Here is a 26,885-nt window from a genome sequence, read left to right as displayed (position 1 = left end):
ATGCTTTATTATCAAAGCCCAATATATTCATCATGTCAAAAAAATTGCCAGCATCATCAACAGTATGAGGAAACACAAAAAAACGTTAACCATCTCTGCATCTTATTTAGATTTTCCCATTTTTCCCATTCCTGTGTCATGATTGTTCCTCAATTTATGCCTTACGGCGTTTCCTTTGCAACATCTAGTGCAAATGCTAGTTTAAGAAATTTCCCATAATGAAAATTAATTACATAAGCACTTAATATTTTACCAAATCTTTAATTTTACATAAGCCAGTGTAAAATTTATTTTAAAAAATTTCCAATAATTTAAGAAATTTCCCATAATGAAAATTCCATTCGAAGGGTTCTTCCACTTTATGAATGAGTGGGTTTGTAGTGACGGATTCAACAAGGCAACGGATGGAAGTTGGAATCGCATGTTGGAAGAGTGGATTGCATCTCAGGTTTTACAAAAGGAGGTCCTCTCGAGTGAAGAAGGTTTAATAACTCAGAAAGCTTCCAGTATTATTGTATCGAGGAAGGGTTCGGACTAGTAGAAGGAGCGGAGCCGAGCAATGAGGCTCGAGAAGTGCTGGTTTTGCTCTTCCACGATTTATCCGGGTCATGGGATCCAATTCGTGCGTAATGATTGCAAGGTACTACCCGTTTTCATTTCAACTCATTGTTTATTTGCACTTTTTGTCTCTAAACTTGGGTCCCCGTTGAGACTCTGCACATAAGCTGTAATTCTCTGAATCTGAGAAATTGACCATTAGTGATTCATGTATTTCACGATTACAAAGATTTTGCAGCCTGTCGAGATTCTGACGATTCCCTAGAGACGGCACCTACGATTGTAGCCTGCTCAAAAATTTCAGCCCTGTTCAGGGCATCAAGAAATATAATAAAGCTTTTAAAACGTACTTTACAGCCTTTCAATCTTGCTTGTTCACAACCGATGTATGCTTCCATTGCTCTGTTTGCACTGCTGAGCCCCGGTGATAAGAGCATTATAATAAGCGAAATGAGGCTTAAGTCTTCTAGTATCTCATTTCCTAAATAAATCAATAGGCCTCAGTTACATTCCCAGGCTTAGCCAAACCAGAAATCGTAGTAGTATATGTAACATCATCAGGGGTTGGTCAAGCTTTTGCTTTTCGTGCCAAAAGACAAAAGCTTTGTTAAAAATTCCCACTCTACAAAGGTTTTTAAGAGCACTGATCATCACAATACCATGGCTTGAATCTGTCATAGCTGTTTTACATTCTCTCATCAAAATAATGTCTGCTTCAACTCTTGAGAATAAAGGGTAATTAGTAAGTCAAGCTCAGGATTTTTCAAACATCAAATGGCTTCCCAAGGCATTGTTTCGAAATAGATCTTGAAGATATATCTAACACTGCTAATAAACAACCCAGGAAGGATCTTGTGTTAAGGAGCTAGAACGATAATGGTAAATTGAGGTTTCCATCTACTATGACGTCAAAACTAAATCACACTCTATGGAATAATGCAAAATAGTCCAAAGACTCGGATGAATATATGAAGGGGAATGAAGAAAACTTCAACTCTTCAGAAGAAAGCGTAACTAGTAAGTCAAAGACTCGGATGAATATAGGAAGGGGGAATGAAGAAAACTTCAACTCTTCAGAAGAAAGCGTAACTAGTAAGTCAAGCTTAGGGTTTTCAGCCATCAAATGGCTTCCCAAGGCATTGTTTCAAAATAGATATATTTAAGACTGCTAATAAGCCACCCAGGAAGGATATTGTGTTAAGGAGCTAGAACGACAATGGGAAACTGAGGTTTCTGTCTACCACGATGTCAACACTGAACTGCACTCTATGAAATAATGCAAAATAATCCGAAAAGTCGGCTGAATATAGGAAGGGTGGACACAAGAAATCTTCAATGTTCCACTCAGTAAATAATGCAAAATAATCCAAAAAGTCAGCTGAATATAGGAAGGGGGACACAAGAAATCTTCAATGTTCCACCAAGTTTCTGGGATGTGGGAGCGGCATATGTGTAAAAGTACCCCCGAATTTTAGCGAGTACCCCCAAATTTTAGGGAACATTGAAGGGGATGTTGGGCCTTCAATGTAGAGGACCCAGTTCAAAAACTGAACTTTAAATTAGAATACATGAAAATGAAAATTGAAATATAAATCATTTTTTTTAATAGTAATGAGTACATTTTACTAGGCACAATCAGTAATTTCGTAGAAATGGCTGCCACTATTTTACTATTAGTAGAGCTATTTCATAAATGTCACAATGATTCTACCATTAGTAGAACTATTTCATAAATGCCACAATGAGACAACATGTCTTGAGAAACTTGAATCCACGCTACTTGGGACACAAATCATGAACCATACCACTTAAGCTAAATTCCTTTTACATAAATAATTTTAATTTTATAATCCAATACATGGCAATATAATATAATATAATAATTAATAAATCATAAATCCTCATTCATAACTCATCTATACACTATCAACATTGTACTTTCATCCTATTTTAGAAAATAAAAAATTCAGAAGATATTTGATATAGATCATCTACGTCTCAAGATAAGATGATAAGTTATTACTATTACAAAATTCTAACACAATTTTATAACATACATTAAGTGAAAAAATGGAATACAACCATATTTTAAGTGAAAAGTCAATACTGAACTCTCAATCTTATACGTTAAGATTCAAAATTTTAAATGTCTTAGGACTTAAAAGTTTTAAGTTTACGATTGATTCTAGGTTTACGATTGATGGGTTGTTGTAGAGTACAGGGATAGGGTTGTTAGATTCTCATATATAGAGGGAATCGACCATGATTTTGCTCTTGCTTCAAGATTCTTTTAGGATGAGGGAGTTGACCTAATTTAGGTTGTTTCAGTTGCTAGAGGTTTTGAGTAACAAGTTGTATGAGAGGGATTCTTCTATTCATATGTTGTTAATAGCCTTACATGGGTTGTAACCTATACTCCAAGCTTGTATTTTTAAGATTGACAAGTGGACTTATTTTAGAATCACAGATGGTCAACGTTCTTTGGAGGTTCAAGAAACTATGATAGCATCCTGTGATGAATGGGTGATAATTTCTTTTTCAATAAACAACAATTGATTTCAAGGCTATAGTAGGTGCAAATTTGCAAGTGATAGGTTTAGTGGAGTTGCACAGGGAGTTGATAGCTGTTGGCGAAAACAATTTCGTTGGAAAGAGGGGTGTTAACTTTGAGGGTTACTCCAAAAGTGTTTATACCATGTTTAAGGGCACTTCATGATATATGGGGCACATCGTGTACGATTAATCCTTGGATGGTTTGTGATGGATTTGCACATTAGAGATGGCATAATTATTGGTTGCTTGACCTTTGTTCGCTACTTGCATGATATTTTTCCTTAGAGCATTAGATATCTTCAAACACCTTGGTGACATTTTACCTGTTGACCACACGAGGGAGCTTGCTTGTTTGGAGAACACCCTACATTGAAAGAGGAGTGTTTGGCATTTAAAAGGAGGGCATTTGTCTCTAAATAGAACGTGATAGCTTGGTTGCTTCCATGGAGGCATGGAATTGACTTAAGGATGTTCGGGTTTTGATAATGTTCATGCAGGGGAAGTGGGCCCTGTTACCCACCAAAATATGGGTAACCCCATAGGGGAATTTTTTTCTCCCTCATTGGACAGCCAGCCTGTCAGTGGCCCTACATTGTTTGGTACATGAAATTATCTTAGGATCCTCCACCATTTGCACTGGTCAAACACCTCTCACCATCCAACATTCCTCTTGACGGAAGGTGGGTAATTGTTTAATAGGTACTTTAACCATCTTGCTATCATGTGCTTTTACTCAATGTTTTGGGCATTCTAACATGGATTAAGGGTTCATTTGGATGATTGATCGATCTTGACTATAAACCTGTTCTCTCACTTTATGTATTTATCTTCATAGCTCTCGACAAGGTAATATTGTTCCCTGATGGCCCGGGGTTAGATCAATGGACTGCTTGACCTGACAGTGTAGAGGTACTCCTGTGGGTGAGGTGAAGATGTTACTGTACTCCACAACGTTGTCCACCTGTTGTTGCCATGCGGAGAACCCTGTCTGGAGGCTGTGGCCACAATCTTCTTCTTGCCCTGAGGGCGAATCATAAGGAAAACAAATTTCCTGGTCTAGGAAATGATCTTACTTCATTGCTTCGCAGTGATCAAAGAAATTGCAGTAGGCAGAGCTACCTCCAATATCCTGTACAACTTATTGGCCAAAGTAATAATAACAGTGCGAGGCCTAGACTCATATACAACATGCCGCTTCCACAAGTATGGTTGGCCTAATAATATATCACAAACTTCAAGAGGAGCAACATCACACAGTACCTCATCCGTGAAGGGCATGATGTTGTAGGGAAGGCAACACCGTTGGCTGACGCAGAGATCTCGCCCTTGGTGAAGCTACCTGATGGTGTACGACTGCTGGTGTGGTGTGGTCGGTAGGCCCAATCGCTTCATGACCCTTTGCTGAAATGAGGTTCTTTTGGCTCTCGCTGTTGACAATGAATTGCAATGGAGAAGCCTTCACCCACATCTGTGAGTAGAAGAGTTGCTCCCCCTCCTCTGGATCTTCGGGCTCATCCTTCTGGATCTTGGTGGTGGCAACGGTGGCACTAGGCTTCGCATTGATAACTTGCTTCCCTTTGTCATTCCCCTTGTCGATTTCTGACTCAGAGTTGGAACCAGTGTTTTACAACTCGGCCGAGTTGAAACCGAAACGGCCGTTTCGGACCGAGTCACTAGCCAAAACATTGACCCGGCCAGCAACCCGGCTCGGCTGACCGAGTCAGCTATGACTCGGCCGAGTCATAGCTGACTCGGTCAACCCGGCCGGGTCCGTATTGACTCGGCCGAGTCATGAAAAGGACGGCTGGGCAGCGTTTTTTATAAAAAAAATTCATTTTTTTGCTGATATTTGGTAAAGTTAAGTAGGGTTTGTGGATTCCAAAGGGTAATGGTAGATTGTTAAATGCTTTTGGGGTCCATTTCCCCCTCCCAAACTCTATTTAAGACAGCCAAATGCTCTCATTTCACTCACAGCAGTCTTATGCATTTGAGTGAGAGTCTTCTTTGAGAGTTAGTGAACAGTTCTTGAGCTTGTTTTGGAGCAGCAGTGAGGAGTCTTGGAGGAGCATTGTAGCTGGAGTGAGGAGCTTCTTGGGCAGCCATTTGGAGCAGCATTGAGGAGCTGATTCTTGGAGCAAGCTTGAGGAGGCAGTTTGTGCCTGGAGGTATTTTTTTCCACCTCTATAAATCTGTTTTTACTTAGTAAATTTTAGGTGCATATCAAGATAGCTTAGAGAGTGTTTTTAGTCAAATAAATGAACATTGAATCAATTTTTTTTTTTTTTTTTTTCATTTTCAGATTGTTTTCCTAGTCAAAAAATGGCACCTAGAGCAAAAGATCCTGCTTGGGCATATGTTGAAATGGTTGATAGTGAGATGTGTTGCAAGTTTTGCCATGGGAAAATTAAGTCAGGTCCTGGGGGGATTCATAGGCTGAAACAACACTTGGCAGGGATTAAAGGCAATATTACTCCATGCCCCTCTGATCAAATTGGGGAGATTAGAAAGAATTTGTTGGAAAGCTTTGAAAAATTTAAAGAAGAAAAGACTAGGCAAAAAGAGATACAGGCTGAAATTGGGAGGAAGAGGGAGATACAAAGAATGATGGCTGCCAACCCCCACTATGAGTTTGAGGGTTCTTCCTCTATCCCTCAAACTGATGCATCAAACCCTTTCCGTTATGTTCCTCCCTCTTTTGCTTCTGTTCAAGATAAGGGAAAGGGTAGAATGAAGGGTGATGGGACTATCAAAAGTTTTTTCACTCACTCAGGCTCCTCTCCATCAGATGCACATGGTCCTGAAGTTAGTATTAGTAAAGGTCTTGCTCAGCCCACTTTAGATGACCATTGGAAGAAAGAATTGAGGGAGACTGCTTGTGACTACATAGCTAGATGGTGGTATGATGCTGATATCCCCTTTAATGCTGCTCGTTCACCATATTATGAGCCTATGTTTGAGGCCATACATGCTGCTGGAAAAGGCTTCAAAGGCCCTACTATGCAAGAGCTAAGGGCGTTTCGTTTGCAGAAAGAAATTAAATCAATTAATGAATATTTGCAAGATTTCAAGGAATCATGGGCAAGAACAGGGTGTACCATCATGTCAGATGGATGGACTGATCAAAGAAACCGTACCATCATAAACTTTCTTGTCTTCTGCCCACAGGGAACCATGTTTTTAAAATCAGTTGATGCATCTGATAAGGTAAAAGATGGCCACTTGTTGTTTCAGCTATTGGATGAGGTTATTCAGGATGTGGGGGTGGCTAATGTTGTTCAAATCATCACAGACAATGCCTCTAACTATGTTCTTGCTGGTAGACTGTTAGAGGAAAAACACAAGACCATCTTTTGGACCCCATGCGCTGCACATTGCATAGACCTCATGCTTGAGGATATTGGAAAATTAGATTGGGTCAGAAACACTGTAGATAATGCCAAAAGCATAACAAAATTTATCTACAATCATACACTGGTTTTGAGTCTCATGAGGAAACACACTGGAGGCAAGGATATTATTAGGCCTGCCATCACTAGATTTGCTACACATTTTTTGACATTGCAATCTATGCTTTCCCAACATAGAAACTTGCAAAAGATGTTTTCCAATGATGACTGGAATCAAAGCAGTTGGTCTAACAAACCAGAAGGCAGAGAATTGAAAAGGAAAGTCCATGATGAAACTTTTTGGAGAAAGGCAGCAAAGATTGTGAAGCTTGCTGAGCCACTAGTTAAGGTGTTGCGGTTGGTGGATGGGGAAAGGTTGGCTATGGGCTTCATTTATGAGGCTATGGATCAAGCAAAGGAGCAAATAAAGACAGCATACAAGGATAGAGTGGCAAAGTATGGGCCCATTTGGGCAATCATTGATGAAAGATGGAACAATCAACTCCATCGCCCTATACATGCAGCTGGGTATTTTTTGAACCCACGGTATCATTATAAAGCTAAGGAGTCAGGAGCTTTGAGGGGGGAGGTCAGAGATGGACTGGTTGATTGCATTGAGCACATGGTCCCATCGGAGTCTGATCAGCTGCTGATACATCAGCAGGTCACATCCTTCAGCAATGCAACAGGTACCTTTGGGAACAACCTAGCAAAGATTGCAAGAGAAGCAGATGAGCCAGGTAAACAAAAATTTCAATTTTCAATTTCTTAATGGTTTTACTTTTTTTATTAAAGTTTGTTAAATCATTTATAATTTGAAAGTTAGATATAATTTGTAATTTTGTTGAGCTTCAGCCTTCATCTAACTCATAATTCATTACACTCCTATGTTTTTTGCAGCACAATGGTGGGAGGCCTTTGGTGGCCAGTGCCCTGAATTGCAAAGGTTTGCAATTCGTATTTTGAGTCAAACTTGCAGTGCATCTGGGTGTGAGCGCAATTGGTCTGTCTTTGAGAGGATTCACACAAAGAAGAGAAACCGTTTGGAGCAAAAACTGTTGAATGATCTAGTTTTTGTCCAATACAACCTTCGGCTCAGACGGAACCAATTGCTGAACAAAAGACCTGATTCAGATCCCATTGTGTTGGAAGACATTGATCCAACATCAGATTGGGTAGTGGAGAGTCGTCTACCAGAGTTTGATCCTGATGAGGATCTTGAGATTGATCAACTTGATGTTGAACATCCACTGCAGCCTGTTCAGTTGAATGCAGATCCCGATCCACCAGCCTCAGTCTCACAGCCAGCTAGTAGGACTTCAGTTGTAGGTGCTTCGCCTTCCTCTGCTCAGCCACGACAGAAGCGCAGCCGCATTTGTACTCTATCTCAGCTTGCATCTGCTGCACAGCCTAGTGGTACTGGCACCACTTCTACAGTTGCAGTTGGAGACGATGATGATGAGGAGGAGCCATGGGGCCCCTTGTCTGACTCTGATGATGATGATCCAGAGATTGGTTGAGATGATCTTGGCTCCTCTGGCAGTGGCTACTAGCCTCCTTGGTTATTTGTATTTTGTTTTGACTCTTGAGTCTTTGATCATGTATGACAGACTACAGTTGACTATGTATTTACTATTGCCATTGGGTACCACCGTACCATTTTGATATAATGGATTGGTTCATGAGCCTACTTTGATCATATGTTGTCTTCCATGTATATTATAATGTTGTGTGTTTGGAAACTTGAATGAAAATCTTTAAAATTATGTTTTTTTATAAAAAAAATAAATATTTAATGTATTTTTTACAACGACCGAGTCATTGAAATCGAGCCGGCCGAGTCATTACCGAGTCGGAGTCCGAGTCGGAGTCGATCCTCGGCCGAGTCCGAGTTGTAAAACATTGGTTGGAACATGCATTTGATTCGGAAGCCTTCAGCTTGACCACTAGTGATTGTTGGCTCAACACTGTGTCCTTCTTTGCCTTCGTGGTGTTGTTGTTTGCTTGCGGCTTCAGCGGGTTGTATTGGGTCGCCCTGCCTTGGCTTTGTCCTTTGTTTTGCGGTTTGGGGTTGCCTTTCCATTGCTTCAGATTTGCAGAACTAAAGTCTTGCTTCTTCGGTTTAAATTTCTACTCGATCTTGACAACGTATCGATAGGGAGCGCCAAGCGAGGAGATGTCCAGGACTCCATCTCATCCTGGATGTACTTGTGTAGACAACTGCTGTACTTGAGTACCAAATGCCGCTCAGAATCCTTGATACCCAGCTTCGTGCGAAGGGTGTGGAAAACATTTGTGAACTCCAACACATCTTGGTCCCTTCCCTGTCGTAGCGTGGTCCACTTTATGTATTTATCTTCATAGCTCTCGACAAGGTAATATTGTTCCTTGATGGCGGCTCAGAAAGAATTCCAAGTGGGTGTGTGATCCGGATATAAACAAAAACGCAACAAATTACAGAGATAACCATAGATACAGAGATGCAGCGGAAATAATACTTCACTTCATTAATGTAAAATACTGAAATATGCATACAAACAGAAATGGAAATAAACCAGCTAGGGCGATGGTAGCTTATCTCTGAGAAGAGATGTGGCAGGTACATGCTTCTGAACTGTGTTACAATGAGGCTCGAAGGGCTATTTATTGTTGAGAAATAACGGAAAACCCTTCACATCCCAAAACCTAATCCTAGAGGATGAAACGCCAAATTGTGGGCCTCGTCTTGGGTAAGTTGGTGCATCAACTTCCCGGGGTCGTAACTTTGGCACCCAATCTTTGTTTGACGCGTACAATAGCTCGTTAGAAAGATCTATACGAGCACTACAACTTTGGGAAGAGCAACATCAGTCCATGGACGCATGTTGCTCCCAAATTTCCCAAAAAACATCGTTTAGGGCCTCAAAACGGCTCCGAAAGTTCAGGACCCGAAAAATTGCTAAAAATAGTAAATTGTGCTACAATTACGGAAACTGAAAAACTAAAAGAGACAGTTGTGGGGGTCAAAGTGGGATAGGTGGGTGGCCACCAACATCCACCTGGATCATTCCTCCCCCCTTAGGAAGCAATGGTCCCCATTGCGTTGAGTTCCTCCATCTGTTGAACTTGGTCCCTGGTGCGCTGTTCTGCAATCTCTGATGTGTCCAGTAATGGTGGGAAGCATGGTCGACAACGGTCCACATTGAACACTTGGTGCAAGTGAAGGAATGGGGGAATGTTGTGCTCCAAAGCATTATTTCCCATAGCCTTGGTAATGGTATAAGGACCATGTCGGCATGGTCGGAACTTCTGATGGGCTCTTGTAAGGCGTTCTTTCTGCAGATGAAACCAGACTTTGTTTCCCACCTTAAGTTTGTGTGGTACCCCTATGGGTGAGGAGAAATTGTTCCTGTGTTCTTTCATGACCGTATCCCTCTACTGCTGTTGCTGCGTGGAGGAACCCTTCCCGTGGGTTATGGATGTGGTGATGATCTTCCCCTTACTTTGGGAGCGAACCAGACAGGAAATGATTCCCTGGTTTGGGAGATGATCTTGCTGCATTTCTTAGTAGTGATCAAAGAGGTGGTGGTAGGTGGGGCTACCTTTGGTATACTGTATAATGAATTACACAAAGAAATAATGACAGTGTGAGGCCTTGACTCATACACAACATGTCGCCTCCACAAGTATGGCTGGCCTAATAATACATCACAAACATCAAGAGGTGCAACATCACACAATACTTCATTTGTAAAGGGCTTGACGTTGTAGGGAAGGCGACACTGCTAGCGAACTCGGAGATCTCGTCCTTGGTGAAGCCACTCGATACTGTATGGTTGCGGTGTGGTGTAGTTGGTAGGCCCAACCACTTCATGATCTCTGCTGAAATGAGGTTCTTCTGGCTCCCACTGTCAACAATGAATTGCAACGGTGAACCCTTCACCCACTTTTGTGAGTGGAAAAGACGCTCCCCCTCCTCTGGGTCTTCGGGCTCATTCTTCTGGATCTTGGCGGTACAACAATGACACTGGGCTCTGCATCAATGATCTGCTTCCCTTTGCCATTCCCCTTGTCGGGTTTTGACTCAGGGTCGGAACATGCATCTGATTCTGAAGCCTTCAACTCGGCCACCAGCCACTGCTTGGTCCGACACTCACTTGTGTTGTGAGTGGGGCTCTTATGGAACTCACAACACTTTCCTGTGTCCTTTGACTTTGTGGTGTTGTTCTTGTATTGTGGCTTTGACGGGTTGTCTTGGGTCACCCCACCTTGGCTTTGTCCTTTGGTCTTCAGATTCGCAGATCCAAAGTCTCACTTCTTCTGTTTAAACTTCTGCTCGATTTTGACAGCGTATCGGTACGTTGTGCCGAGCGAGGAGATGTTCAGGAACTCCATCTCTTCCTGGATGTATCTGTGTAGGCAGCCGTGGTATTTGAGTACCAAATGTAGCTCATAGTCCTTGATACCCAACTGTGTGCGAACGGTATGAAAAATGTTTGTGAACTCCAGCACATCTTGGTCCCTTCCCTGCCGCAGCGTGGTCCACTTTATGTATTTGTCCTCATAGCATTTGACAAGGTAGTACTGCTCCTTGATGGCATCCAGGAATGAATTCCAAGTGGGTGCGGCTGAGAACAGTGAGCCCGTACTTTCATCCTTATACTCGCAGTAGGTTTCCCACCAGTCCTTGACGTGGGGGGCTGCTTTGAGAAGAGCGAAAACAATCTTTAATCGACTTGAAAATTCATGAACAGAAAAATACCCTTCTAGCAAATTTAACCATTTATCTACGACATCTGTGTCCATTTGACCCTCGAAGATGGGGATTTCAAAATTAACTTATACCTTAAAGGGTGTGGCGTTTCCAGAGCAGCTATTGGAAGCTGATGTGTCGCCTTTGGATAGTCGCTGAAGGATCTGGGCAAAGCTGTCCATCATCGCGTTCCTTGTCGCTCGAGGGCTTCTTCGAGCAAGATTTGATAGGATCTCCTGCCCCCTAGTATTTCTATCATCTGCCATGGGAGGCCGTCGGGATTTGCGAGGCTGGTCCTGCAAAGGTTCGACTAGTTCAAACCATAACTCCTTATATCTCGACCTCATTGGGGATATGCAAAGAAAAACAAAGAAAAAGCAGACCGCTCTGATACCACTGATCCGAATTTAAACAGGAACACAACAAATTACAGAGATAACCATAAATACAGAGATGCAACGGAAATAATACTTCACTTCATTAATGCAAAATACTAAAATATGCTTACAAACAGAAATGGAAATAAACCAGCTAGGGCGATGGTAGCTTATCTCTGAGAAGAGATGTGGCGGCTACATGCCTTTGAACTATGTTACAATGAGGCTCGAAGGCCTATTTATGGTTGAGAAACAATGGAAAACACTTCACATCCCAAAACCTAACCCTAGAAGATGAAACGCCAAATTGTGGGCCTTGTCTTGGGTAAGTTGGTACATCAACTTCTTGGGGTTGTAACTTTGACACCCGATCTTCGTTTGACGCATAGAATAGCTCATTAGAAAGATCTATTCGAGCACTACAACTTTGGGAAGAGCAGCATTGGTCCATGGATCCATGTTGCTTCTAGATTTTCCAAAAAACGTTGTTTAGGGCCTCAAAATGGCTCCAGAAGTTCAGGACCTGAAAAACTGCTAAAAATAGTAAATTGTGCTACAATTACAGAAACTGAAAAACTGAAAGAGATAGTTGTGGGGGTCCAAGTGGGATAGGTGGGTGGCCACCAACATCCACCTGGATCAGTGCGGCTGAAAATAGTGAGGATTCCCTCTCATCCTTTTGTTCACAGTAGGTTTCCCACTAGTCCTTGACATGTGGGGCGTCTTTGAGGAGTGCAAAAGTAATATTTTCCCGATTGGAAAATTTTTTAATTGAAAATATCCTTCCAATCGATTTAACCATCTATCTACGGCGTCTGCATCTATCTGGCCTTCAAATATGGGAATGTCAAAGTTAACTTGTACCTTAAAAGGAGTGGTGCCTCCATAGTGGTTGCTGGATGAAGATGCGTTGCCTGTGGGTAGCCGCCGAAGGATCTGGGCAAAGTTATCCATCATCGCGTTTCTTTGTCGCTTGAGGGCTTCTTCGAGCAATATTTTGAAAGGATCTTCTGCCCCTGCGTTTTTCTTTTTTCTTCTGGCATGGGAGGTCCTTGGGGTTTGCGAGGCTAGTCTTGCTAATGTTCAACCAGTTCGAGCCCTAACTCCTTATACCCTGACCACATTGGGGACATGGAAAGAAAAACAGAGAAAGCGCAAACCACTGATCTGGACTTATGCAGGAATGCAACAAAATACAGAGATACACATAAATAAAGAGATGTAGCAGAAATAAAACTTCATTTCATTAATATCAAAGAACTGAAATATGCTTACATACAGAAATGGAAATAAACTAGCTCGGGCAATGGTAGCTTAATTCTGAGAAGAGATGTGGCGGCTACATACCTTAGAACTGTGTTGCATTGAGGCTCAAGGACCTTTTTATTATTGAACAACAAGGGAAAACCCTAAACAGCCAAAACCCTAACCCCAGTAGATGGAACGACAAGAGTTTGTGGGTCCCGTTGGGGTTAGTTCGGCATCCAACTTCTTGGGGTCGTAACTTGGTCATATTATCTCTGTTTGGTGCGTACGATACCTTGTTGGAAATATCTCTCCAATTACTATAAGATTTGCGGCAAGCCCTTGTCTACTGCTATGGGCCTATTGTGGACCTCAAAACAATGTCATTTAGGGGGTCAAAATTGCTCTGGAAGTTCAGGACCCGAAAAACTGCTAAAAATAGTAAATGCTGCTATAAACAAGGAAACTGATGAAAATGACTAGAGGTCTAGGTGGAATAGGTGGGTGGCCACCAATATCCACCTGGATCAACAATGAGCTACTTAACTGGGATCATTGAGTTGAAAGATTAGCTAGTTGCCGTTGGAACATAGATTGATTAGGAGTTAGTGTCCATTGCTTTCAATAAACTTGTTCCTTCCTAGTTGCCTTTTGTTTAAGGTGTTTGTACTCTTGAGAACTTGTTAAAGTTCACAAAGCTTTGGATTGATATTGTGCATGGAAAAGTTAGATTGTAGTCTTGTTTAGGGCAACAATGGGAAGTAAATGCAATTAATCTCATTAGGAAGACGAAGAAGGGTAGCGAGAAAGGCTATAAGCAGTAGGAAGGTACAGATACAAGAAAGGTGGACTTGAGTAAGGTGATGTGTTTTCGATGTCATGGGGTGGACATACCAACACGTCTATTAAATGAGGGAAAGACAATGAAATAAGTTGCAACTGGGATTATATTGGGTGTAGATAAGATAAATGTATTAATGTCAAAAGGATGACCACAAAAGTAGATTAATGGGACTGTTTTAGGTACAATGTTGTAAGTGAGAGTGCTAAAGTGAACCCTATATAAGACAAAACTAGGAAATGAAAGAGCATTCTAATCTCAAACCCTAGAAGACCATCTCCAAAGAATGCAGCGCCAGTCTAGGAGAAAGATGTATAAGATGAGTGGCTTAATTAGCCTATGGTACCAAGTGTAAGTGGCAATATTGGACCACTCGAGCTCTCACAACCTTCGAGGCTGAATGGCGAAAACTTAGCATATATGTTTTGCTAGAAGAATAGTAGGGTGAGGAGCTCAAGAGCAAACTATTTGGTTGCTTAGAAGGAAAGGCCCATTGTTGAGGTTTGGAAGATTCAATGGGCCACTGTATTGTTTGTTGGAATGAGGATTTTGGTTTGGTGTTATTGCTAGGATCTCATTGAGATGGTAATAGAGCCCTATGTCCTCAATGATCTGGAATCATCTATCTCCATCTGCCACTAGGTGCCTAGATTTGGGAGCACCGTTAAAAGGGAAGTAATTTGTCAAGTAGGTGTTGATCTCTAGAGTGGATGTGACTGAAGGATGGAAGCAGAGAGACGAAGAGTGTCTTGCATATATAAGGCCAAACATTTTGGATCGAGGTACCTAAAGAATTGGCCAAGTGTTTGTATATTGTGGAGAAGAGAGTGGAACTGTCCTCATATCTCATAATAAACTAGTTAATGGAAGATGAAGTGCTCCTCCATCTCTACTTCATGGAGATAGCACAACTTGTAGATCCTGTTCGAGCAACTAATTTGGTGCTTAGTCTCGATTTGTAATATATGAGACCATTCTAAAGTCGCCCAGGGGTATCCAAACAACGTGCCTCTAATGGGGAGATGTACAAGGGGTTGAATAATAAGTCCATCTCTCATAGCCATGAAGTGCTTTGCAGAGAAGTCCATATTTGGATGTAACCCACCTTGAGGGTTGATCCAAGTGACCCTCACGTTGCTTGTGGATGTCCCCTCTAGTGATCATGTCCAACTCTTATTTGCTAGGTAGAAGGTGACTAGGTGTGTTCAAGGCATATCTAAAAGAGAGGAGACATTCAATCGTATTGCCAAAAGATGCTAAGAGATCAAAGACACTAGCATACTAGCATAGAGAATGGGCCATATAAGGATAAGATAAGATTATTTGATTAATGTCATCGAGTGACCACAAGAGTAGGTCAATGGGACTAGAAGATACATCTGGTGTAAATACAAAACATGTTGGAGTGCAAATGCAACTCCATTGTAACTCCAAAGCTAAAAAGACTAGAAATATGACTAAAGATAAGACTAGAATGAAATAAAGTTACAATAAGAGAATGTAAAAAATCACATGAAATGACCAAAAAATGAGAAATATAGACTATGTTTGCTACTGGATTGTGTAACTCTAAAGAAGTAAAGGGGAGCTAAAAATGAGCTCAATGAGGGCAGCATCTCTCGGATCCGATGATTGATGGTGAGGGGGTTGAGCCTCTCCTTGTTCGGGTCCTCTGGAACCATAGGGAAATCCAATTGTATGGCCTTGGGTGGGAGTAGAGGAGTGAAAGTTACCCCTAACATCTAGGTTGAAAGGAAGAAGCTACTGATGATTCTTTGTCTGTTATGCTGTGGCTGGGAGGAGGTTTCGTGGGCGGGAGGCGCCCTGTGCTGTCTATGTCTCAAACTATTCCCTTTGACTCTCGGAGGATTGGTCGACTAAGGCATGGTACTGCATCTCCGAGTTGGTTTCTGTTAATTTTAGACAACAATGGTATGTTCTATGCTTTAGAGCAATTTTACTTAAATTTCAAAACAGGTCAACGCATCAGTCAACGCAATCAAACAACCTCCCAGCAGTTTGGTCAGCGCTGGTCAATGCAGCAAACATAATTCTATCCTTATTTCCTTCGCACGTGTGAGGGAGAAGACTGCCCAGAAATGCTTACCCAATTAGATGAGGGGAGAGAGAGATGTGAGTGAATGAGTGATGTTCAAATGAGGATGAGGCATCATGAATTTATAGGCAAGCGTTGAGGATGAATAGACATGACTGTTGGGCTTCTGAGCCTACATGAGATTGTTGGCCGACCTTGACAATTTGTCCATAATATAAATAAATTCATATCTTCATTTGTACATGTTAGAATCAGATAATATTTAGATCAATCCTATACCTCTCGGAGAGAGGAATCCAAGAAAAATATCAGTTGTCATAAATAAGATGACCCATGTGAAGTTTGGCCCTAGTTGCCCATTTTAACACTCCCTCTCAACTAGGGAGAACTCCACCTGCTAGTCCATTTGCCAGTCTATACTATATCTACCATCAATGCACTGCTCTGCTTTGCTTTGCTGAACTATGAAGAAGAAGAAGTGATCGAGAATGTATCATACCATTCTCTACTGACCCGAAGTCAGTCCCAAATAAAAGAGAGTGTCTCATACCACTGTTACTGACCTAAAGTCAGTTCCAATCAAAAGAGAGTGTCTCATACCACTCTTACTGACTTGAAGGCAGTTCCAATCAAAAGAGTGTCTCATACCACTCTTACTGATCCGAAGTCAGTTCCAATCAATCCCTGATCAATATCGGTCATCTTAGCATAGGGATTACGGTAGTACACGATGCATCCATCGGTAGTACTATGGTCCCTATCCTCATTTCCCTACTCATTGGCCAGATGAGAGGTACTTCCCATGAGTCCTAGACTGCATGGTTAGGATGTCTCTGCAGGAGAAGGATGAACCACTTTTCTTGCCTACGTGTTGCCAAGGGGTATCATAGGGGAAGGTTGAACCACTCACCTTGTACACAACAAACCACTAGGGGAAGGCTGAGCCACTCACTCTATGGTTGCTCATCGCGTGTCTCCAAGGGGTATCACAGGGGAAGGTTGAACCACTCACCCTATGGTTGCTCATCGCTCCAAGAAGTACCCCAAGCCCCCCATAGCTTCCAGAGCTCAATGTTTATATCATACAGGACCCTCATAAGAGGGTCTCTCCACGACTCCAAGTCGTTCTCGGAAGGCCAAGAACTTGACCTTCCCCAGGGGCTTTGTCAGAATATCGGCGACCCGGTCATCAGTCCTAATGTGCTGGAGCCTTATTGCTCCTTGTTGTACCATATCTCGGATAAAGTGGCACCTGATATCTGTATGCTTAGAGCGATCATGAAACATAGGATTCTCTGATAATCAGATCCCACTCTGGTTGTCGTAGAGGGTCACGATGGTATCCAACACGTGTCCAAACAGCGCACTGAAGAGCTTCCTCAACCAGACAGCTTCACAGGAGGCCATACTAGCAGCTATGTATTCGACTTCAATGGTGCTCAAGGCAACCAATTTCTGCTTCTTGCTCATCCAGGATATCGAAGTAGAACCCAAAGAAAAATAGCATCCAGAAGTGCTGTTGCGATCCACCAAACTACCAGCCCAATCAACATCAGAATAACCATGCAGCCTCACATCTGCGACAATATCTCTCAGTCCATGAGTGGTTGTGCCCCAAAGATATCTCAGAAGATTCTTGGCACCAATCCAATGTATTTGATGAGGCTCAACCATATATTGGCTCAATGTGTTAACTGCAAAACATAAGTCCGGACAGGAGTTCACCAAGAACATTAGTGCTCCAATACTCAGAAGCATTTCCTTATTAAGGTTTGATACCACTACCACATAACTTCTTAAAGTTAAGTTCCATCGGGGTAGTCACAGGCTTGCAGTCTACCGTCCCAAATCTTTCCAATATCTTTACAACATATTTTCCTTGTGATAGGAAAATTCCACCTAGCTTTTGCCAAACCTCCAACCCTATGAAGTAGTGCATCGATCCTAGGTCCTTCATCTCAAATTTAGAAGCCAACTCCGTCTTACATTTGTGAATGAGAGGGTCTGCACCAGTCAGAAAGAGGTCGTCCACATAAAGTACCAGAATGAGAGGTTTATCATTTTCAACCTGAAGTAAAGGTTCGGATCGACTTCACTTCTAGTGAATCTCAACTTCATCAGATAGCTATCAATCCTCTCATACCAAGCTCGGGGTGCTTGCTTCAAACCATAAAGAGCTTTCTTCAACTTGCATACATGAGATTCTCGGTCATGAACCTCAAACCCCTCGGGTTCTTCCACATAGACTTCCTCTTTGATCAAACCATGCAGTCTTGACATCCATTTGATGTAAGTTCCATCCTTGCGAGGCAACAAGGGCTATGATCGAGCGGATGGTGGTGTATCGGGCAACAGGTACAAATATATCATCATAATCTACACCTTCCTTTTGAGAGAAGCCTCGAGCAACAAAGTGAGCCTTGAACTTTTCTGCACTTTCATCGGTTCCATGCTTGATTTTGTAGAGCCACTTAGAGGTGACAACCGATTTGTCCTGGGGTCTAGGGACCACATCCCAGACATCATTCTTCATAATTGACTCGTATTCTTCATTCATAGCAACTTTCCATACTTGTTGCTTCACGACTTTTTCAAATGATGAAGGCTCATTTTGAATGATAGTGCTCATGATGGTCAAGTATCCTCGATACCTGTTCAACTTCTTGCTTTCATAGAAAGTCCCCCTTGGTGCAATATGTCTCTCGGCATCTTCGAGAGTCTCCCTAAGCCATGAGGGTCTCCTCTTGGAGGAGGAGGGCTTTTGAGGAGGAGGATCAATAGGATCCATAGGTTCATCAATATCAGACATTGTTTCATCTTCTTTTGCACCCTGTTTTCTGGTGTCAGCTTCTTTGCCCTTCCTTGGGATAGAAAGGTTGTTGACCTTTCTGAGGGCTATATCTTCGTCGAAGGTGACATCATGACTTATCTCAACTTTCCTTTGACCAGCCACATAAATTCTATATCCCTTAGAATTTTCACTATACCCCACAAAGACTCCTTTCTTCCCAAATGCACCCAATTTGCTTCTTTTATCTTTCGGCACATGAAAATATACGGGGCTTCTGAAAATTCTAAAATTAGAGACATCGGGTTTCTTACCAGTGAACATTTCTTCAGGAGCCTTGGAGTTCGATGCTTGATGAGGGCATCGGTTTTGAACATACACGACAGTATTTTCAGCTTCAACCCATAGGAACTTCGGAAGCCCTTGATCATGAAGCATGGCACGAACAACTTCTACAATAGTGCAATTATTCCTTTCAGCCACGCCATTTTTCTCGGGAGTGTATGGCGTTGTAGTCTCTCTCTTAATGCTAGCTTCTCTGCAGTAATCTTGGAATTCATTGGATTCGAACTCGGCCTCATTATCAGTTCTCAATATCTTGATTTTCAATCAAGGCTTTGAAGTGTTGGAACCAGGTGAACACTTCATCCTTCTTTTTCAAAAAGTAGATCCAGGTCTTGCGAGAATAATCATCTGTAAAGGTGAAATAATATAAGTATCCTCCCAAAGCGTTTACGGGCATCATACCAGATATGTCAAAGTGGATCAATTGCAATATATCTGTGGTCTTGCTATTACTTGAAGGGAATGGTCCCCTTGTAAGCTTTCCTTCGGCACATCTCAAACATACACCTTCATGCTCTACTTTGAATTTGGGCATACTTGTCACCATCTGTCTCACATCGGGTAGGGCCTTATAATGAAAATGGGCAAACCTCCGGTGCCATAGTTCAGATTGTAGAGATGTGTCACGAGACATGGCTCCCAATGGACTTCCTCCAACTTGATACAAAGTGTCAACCTTGAACCCAAGAGTAAAAGCATCTTTACAATTTCTTTTCCAAACACGTACCTTTCCATCGATGAATGCCACCTTGAATCCTTTGTCTTCCATTGCAGAAATGGACAACAGGTTCTTCTCGAGATCAAGTACATATAGTACTTCTTGTAAATGAATAGTGTTACCTTGATTCAATTGAAGGGTAACATTCCCTACTCCCTTCACGGGATAGGTGGCATTGTCTCCAAGGATGATATCCAAGTTTGTCTCCTTTTCTATCAGATTAGAGAGAGCTTCCTTGTACCCGGTGAAGTGCCTTGAGGCACCACTATCAATTAGCCAATTCCCCAAAGTGTCCATTGGAGGGGTAGTGGAGAGGGCTGGTATAAGATAGTACTCCTTTTGCTTATTGTTAACAACATTTGATTCTTTTCCTGGAGTTCCTTGCTTTCTTGGAGGGTCGACCATTTCCTTGATATCCCACATTCCTTTTTCCCTTGCCATTGAACCTGCCATTCCTTTGATCGTTGTTGTTGAAGTTGCCCCTGGAATGATTGTGATCATCATCATGCGATGTGTCCCTTCTATTTGGACACTCCCTTGCATATTGGCCAAACATATTGCAAACAAAGCACTCGCCCTTCCTTCCTCCCTTAGAAAGCGGAGAATGTAGTGGGGTTGCTTTTATTAGAAGGCATTTCTTGTTCCACCATTCTTGTTTCATCTTGAATGCATATCGACATCAATTCTTCAAACCCTGGAATTCGATCATTGTTGAGTATGGTGGTTTTAAATACATACCACTCAGGTGGGAGTCCTCCAAGGGTGGTGAGAGTAAGTTCCCTGTCAGGAATGACTTCTCCAATCGAAAGTAGATCATTCTTGATCTTAGTGATCCTTAAGAAGTAGGATTGAATATCCTCGTCCTTGCCCTTCATAATATCCTTTAACTTATTTTTGAGAAATAAAATTTGATTAGCATTACAAACTTGAACATGCTAATCAACTTGTCGTAGATTTCCTTGGAGGTCTTCAATTCGGAGATGTAGGCCACCAGATGCTTGTCAATGGAATCTCTGATAATATTCTTTGCTTTGACTTCACCCCTATTGTAATTGGTCTTCGCAGCAGCTGGTGCATTTGGAGGAGGCTCAAGGATTTTACCCTTCACATAATCCATCACTTCTTGTTCTTCCAAGGTCAAATCGAGAAACATCTTCCATCCATGATAGTCAGATTTATCATGGAGCTTGTCTTCAGCCGGGAAGTGGGATGAGGAACCCATTGAGCCTTTTGTCCTTGTCCAACTGTCTTTGGTGATCGCTCTTTCACTCTTGCTTGGGCTTTGTCTTCACCTTAGCTCTGTTACCATGTTAATTTTAGACAACAATGATATGTTTTATGCTTTAGAGCAATTTTACTTCAATTTCTTTATTAGCCCAATATCAATATCTAGATTGGCAATCACATCAACATGATTGTAAAATGCAGATAGAACATAAACATAAATAGTAGAAGACAAGCCAAGACAAGAGGACACAAGATGTGGCACCAGCCAGGAACAAACCACAATGTAGGGAAACCCTTGATCAATTTTTCTTATATTCTTCAATAGTTCAGCAGAGAGAGAGATAGTACAATTTACAAATCTGATAATTTATGACAGCAGCAAAAGAGCCCTAATCAGAAAAGTCAACGCTGGTCAACAGGACAGATTTGACCCTCAATTTAGCTTGGTCAAACCCAGTCAACTTCGGCCTCCAACAGCAAGTCTAATCAGCTTAAAACAGTCCGAAAAAGTCTAGTAAAAACTGGTCAACGAAAGTCAACCCTGTGGCCAGCCCTAGTACAGTCAACGTTGGTCAAAACAGAGGTCAAATTGCCTCGCCTTTTGTGCCCAGATCTGCGGCCTGCTAGGACAGAGATTCCTCACCCAAACTGAAGTCAAAACAGGTCAATGCATCAAGTCAACGCAGTCAAACAGCCTCCCAGCAGTTCTGTCAACGTAGCAAACAGAGTTCTGTCCTTTCCTTCGCATGTGTGAGAGAGAAGACTGCCCAGAAATGCGTACCCAATCAGACGAGGAGAGAGAATGTGAGTGAATGAGTGATGTCCAAATGAGGATGAGGCATCATGAATTTATAGGGAAGCGTTGAGGATAAATAGACATGACTGTTGGGCTTCTGAGCCTACATGAGATCGCTGGCCGACCTTGTAATTTGTCCATAATATAAATAAATTCATATCTTCATTTGTACATGTCAGAATCGGATGATCTTTAGATCAATCCTATACCTCTCGGAGAGAGGAATCCAAGAAAAATATCAGCTGTCATAAATAAGATGACCCATGTGAAGTTTGGACCTAGTTTCCAATTTTAACAGTTTCAAAGATACATGTCTGTCTCGTAAAAGGTGGGGGGGGGGTTGTGGTGAACCTCGAGGTCTCACCCTTCTCCCAATTGCCAGAGAACTCATGGATGCAATGGATTCTAATGATCAATAAGCCAAGTAAGAGTATCACTCCTGTCCCTTTGCCATATCAGCGAAACTCGGAATGTAGTGTAACAGTGAGATGATGCCAAATATTATCCCAAATTAAAAGGTATGAGCTCTAAACTTTGCAAGGATGATGGGTTGGGGGATTGACTACTTGCACCTGATGATTTGGCAAAGGAGGATGATTTGTGCTCTCTGTTGAAAACCAATTTGACCCTAGTAACCCGGGACCCCACACCTTAGAACTATATAGGACAGTGAGTCAAACTAGAGTATTTAGGAGACAACTTGGATGATATGTTGTAGAAGTGGTTCTAGAAACAGTGTCTTTGAGGAAGGGCAATAGAACCATAACCTTTGCTGACTCGAGGTTGGAGTGCACGACATGGGCTGAAATGAGGTCCTATGAAGAGTACACCCTGTTGGAAACACTGAGAGGGGGGGTGAATCAGTATTTCCTTCAATAGTTAATTTTTAACTTTACAGAGCATTAATTAAGATTAGCATTATATCAAACATAAATCAATATTACATCTCATGAACAATAAACAACACCATTCAAGTTTCAACAATGCATGACAATGAAGACTGTAGACACAAGCTTTTTAGGTGGAAACCCTTCCTTGAGAAAAACCACCGAACGCTTCTTGAATCTTAATATTTGTCTTCAATAAAATCACATCAATATTTTTAGCTCCAACTGAAAGAGGCTCTAATGCCCTAGTTTACAGGCTCCAATTTGAAGGACACCCCAATGCCCTAGTTCACCAGCTGTAACTGGAAGTTCTGAAATTTCTTTAAATGCACCAACTAGAAATTATTCTCCTAACTGATTAGCAATTTATTTGATTACGACAAACCAAATAATTCACTGATGCATTTTTCACAAATAAAATACGCTTCAGAAGTAAAATCAGGTACTAAAAGATAGATGCACAGATAAAAATTTGACACAATTATTTTGGATTGAAAAGTCCGCGGGAAACCCCGAAGGGAAAACCGGTGAAAATTATACCCAGCAACATACTTATTGTTGGCACTGACATACCTGAATTCTCAGAAGAAACAAAAATCATAAAAACAGAAAATAAAATCTGATTTATCTTTTTGAAATCTGTTCTCTATATTTTTTATTTTCTAAATTTCTTATTATAACTTTACTTCAAAATCAAGGTGCATGGATGCTTAGATTTGAGAATATTCATGAACATACTTAAGAGAACTAAAATAAAACTTTGGTACTTTTATACACAGATTTTCTAGCAAGAAATAAAACTGAAAACAACAAAATTAAAAATCGGTTTTAGATGTTCCCAGGCTTTGCATTATAGCACAGCGTAGTGTGACTCTGGGGACCCAATGCAGAATTTGAGCCTGTTGAAAATTCAAGTGCAATAGAGACTAGCACTAATTTCTGAACATGATAATTACTTCTGATGTTTTATGTGTCTTCTTGTAGCATTAACAACTTCTTCGTCAAACAAATATACTTCAGAAATTCAACCATACAAGAATAAGAAAAGTAGAGATCGCAATGCGTAGAATGGACACAATGTTTACACTGGGAAAACCCACTTGGGGTAAAAACCCAGCAATTTTTTCCTTAGATAATCAATTCAACAAGAGAGATCGAAGTCATAGACAAACTGGCCAAGATGGTCCAACAAGTTCCAAGTCAATGCTCCACAAAATTCCAAGTCAAAACATCCACAAACTGTCCACAAATGCTCTTGGTCAAGGTCTGCTACAAGTTTGTATTAGGGTTGAATTTTGACCTCTTTAGCTGCCACAGAAAAACTCGCACTTCACCTCAGAAACTTCGAATTGCACCTCTCAAAATCAACACAGAAACTCGGACTGATCTTGGCTTTCTGTAGTCACTTGAGCGAGGGCAGATAGATGACTTGTTCTTCTTTTTAGCCTCCTTATCTTCTTGTCTTCCTTCGCTAGAGAACAGAGATATACGTGTAACACTTTTGATCTGAACTGCCTTTTGGATGGAGGACGAATGAGCTACTTATAGGCTTTTTGAAGGACGAATGGGTGTCTCCTTGGGCAGGCCGACATGATCATAGGAGGGCTGACTTGGACAACTTGTGGAGCCATAAATCAACAATAAATTCAGTTTTTCTTTTCATAAGGTCACGATGAACATGCCTTTTTACATTTGACAAATACATGAGCATGACGAACATGCTAGACAAATAATAATTTTATTGTTTCAAGGAAATCAATGATAAAAATATAATTTATGAAGATCGACCATAGCTACAAAAATTCAACAGAGCCGTCAAAAAAGGCCATATCGTTTAATATTTCCAGTTTCTTCCTAGCTTGTTACAATTCAATCAATGTTTATCTCTTTACTTCTCTCTTTGCAGATATTCCGGTTTTGCCGTTCCAAATGTCATAAGAATTTCAAAATGAAGCGTAACCCGCGAAAGGTGAAGTGGACCAAAGCATACAGAAAGCTACATGGAAAAGAGCTTACTAAGGTATCTTTCATGTTTCTTTTGAGCATTTGACAAGTTTGCCCATGTTGTGCCACAATTCTCATCCTAAATTGTAAAACAGATCACTAGTTCATCAGTGGTTGGCCTCTTTGGACTAAGATAACTACTAGACAATAAAGTTTGAAATTGGTCAATTTTGTGACAATAGTAGTTTTCTTATCAATTTTGAAGAACAAAAGTAAAACCATTTCATTTGTCAGGCCATACCAAATGCTCAAGACCATATTTGGATATGGATGGAGCTAGTTTGATGAGATGATTGGACATGGGAAATTTTCAATTAATGGTGTTGTTTTGAAACAAACAGGACACAACGTTTGAGTTTGAGAGAAGAAGAAACAGGCCTGAGAGATATGATAGAAATGTTGTTCAAAATACCTTGAAGGCCATCAAGAAGATTGAGGAAGTTCGTATTAGCAGGGAGGCCAAATTATGGGAGAACAGGTTTGTCTCTTCTCAATAACTTCCCTTATAGAGGAGTTAAAGGTTAATAACTGAAATTAGCTATTTGGTTATGTCTGATTGTTTTGCTTATAATTTGTGTGTCCAAATACATTAGAACTGGTATATACCATTGGTCCATTCTCAAATCTTACCTTCTTTTGGGTGATACTTTTTCCCATCTCTAACTACTATGCCTGTGGTGCTCTTCTGTGATGTCCTTGGTTCTAATATTTCTTAATATCAGTCTACTTGTGGCTATATCTAAGCTAGGGTGGATAGAAATAAACTCAAAAACATGATCGAATGTTTGACATTAGCTGCAATATTAAATGAGTCAACTAGAATGTTGGGCATGCTTTTATGTTTTTCTTCTTCTGATCGTTTCAAAATGATGTGTTGCTTTTCTTTTTCTTGGTTATAGGATGAAGGGCAATAAAGCTAAACAAATTAAAGAGGATGCTAGAGAATTGGAGCAGGCTATTCATTTGGTCAAAGCTCCGCTTGCTATGCAAGAAGAGCCTGGGCTTACATTGCCAACAAAGGCAGAGAAGATGAAAGTTGAAGTTTCCATCTCTAAGCAGCAAAAAGAACATTCCATGGAGGGGTAAAATGTACATGTGAAGCAGACTCAAAGCATCTATCTATTTTGTAACAGTACCTTGAAAATGTAACTAGGCTACAATATAAGTTGTTTCCTTGTCGTGCTCTGTTATTCTGGTTTTTATATCAGTAGTCTGGGGATAGAAGCTGCGGCTACCCCTCAAAACAGTCTATACCATGCTTATGAATTCTATTTGAATTCAGCGCAACAATTTTAATATGCTGTGACAATTCTGTAGTCGTTTAAACATTTGAAGTATTTGACTATCACTGAACTTCTTAATAATCACAATTTTGACTATCCATCTCATATTTGCTGCTTAGTTCTTTGTTCTTTTGGATGAGGACACGTTTATAACAGGAAATAGAAATAGAATAATCTGCTGCGTGGAAAAAAGTTGAAACTTTTATTAACACATTAAAATACTATACAAAATTCTTCCCCATGGTTGATAATTACGCCGTAAGGCGTTTCCTTATGAAAAGAACTCCCTGCAGTGCCACCTGTCTTTTTGTATGCCTTTGATTTAAATGTTAGACGATAGAAATCATGTGTACCGTCCGATTAAAATCTAGTATGATTTAGTTACGGAGATTTTCTTATGGCCTCAATTCTGCAGGTTCTTTCGAGCTGGGCATTACGGGTGCTCCAACTGTTTGACAAAAATAGCCTTCATGGGAGCCCAGGAGCCCAAGAAAGGCTCTCTTGCAGCGGTCTTGATTCATTCTCTTCTGCAGATGGGGGTTTGGTTTTCTGCTTCCTTGCCCACATTCCACCCCGGAAGCAGGGAAAGGTTAAGATAATGTGGCACCTTCTGAAGCAGAGGAAGAGCCACGGCACCTTGGGAGCCATTCCCTGAGGCCTGGAGTGGTGATACCAATCCTCGGCCTCTCCCTGGGCTTACAAGAGTGAAACCTTGCTCACCTACTGTTTCAACAATGCTCCTCTGTGTCATCATTTGGCGGGTAATTGGCTCCCCAAGGGCTCTTCATCATCATCTTCCTCTTGCGGTTTCTCTCTTGGTTTCATGCCTATTATGCCTATTATGAAAGTAGTTTTTCTCCCCTTTTTGCTACGAGTTATCAACTCTTATGAGAACCTGGCTTCATGCCTCTTATCAAAATCGTTCTTCTCCCCTTTCTACTCTTGTTTTCTTGTTTGCAGGTGAGTGAACAGTTCTCAATCCAAGTTTGAAGGTGGTTTGAAATGGTTTTCCCGTAAATAACCAAGTTCTCCCTTTCTTTTTCTAGGTTGACAAATTTTTTACCAAGCCTGCCAGCTTATTTATTTCTG

At 41.2% G+C, this 26,885-nt stretch overlaps 1 protein-coding gene across 2 annotated transcripts in view; it reads left to right on the top strand.

Moving 5' to 3' along the window:
- LOC149146815 (putative ribosome biogenesis protein RLP24) overlaps positions 1 to 25,901 on the top strand; it is a 32,837-nt gene extending 6,936 nt beyond the window's left edge. The window contains exons 1-5 of one of the 2 annotated variants that reach the window (XM_089445698.1): positions 373 to 479; positions 527 to 640; positions 24,416 to 24,529; positions 24,855 to 24,991; positions 25,413 to 25,901. In XM_089445698.1, the coding sequence (XP_089301824.1) occupies positions 560 to 640; positions 24,416 to 24,529; positions 24,855 to 24,991; positions 25,413 to 25,599 (519 nt within the window). In that variant the 5' untranslated portion in view covers positions 373 to 479; positions 527 to 559 and the 3' untranslated portion in view covers positions 25,600 to 25,901. Of the gene's footprint in view, positions 1 to 372; positions 480 to 526; positions 641 to 24,415; positions 24,530 to 24,854; positions 24,992 to 25,412 lie in introns of those variants that run through there. The other variant, XM_089445697.1, reaches the window with a different exon arrangement.
- The last annotated feature ends 984 nt before the right edge of the window (positions 25,902 to 26,885 follow it).

Source organism: Pinus tabuliformis, chromosome 9 (assembly GCF_031772625.1).
Source record: "Pinus tabuliformis cultivar Carrire ecotype Pingquan chromosome 9, CPIR1, whole genome shotgun sequence".
In the NCBI taxonomy this organism is placed as follows: domain Eukaryota; kingdom Viridiplantae; phylum Streptophyta; class Pinopsida; order Pinales; family Pinaceae; genus Pinus; species Pinus tabuliformis.
Note: the sequence above shows the minus strand (reverse complement) of the source record. Positions and strands in the feature narration are given on the sequence as shown.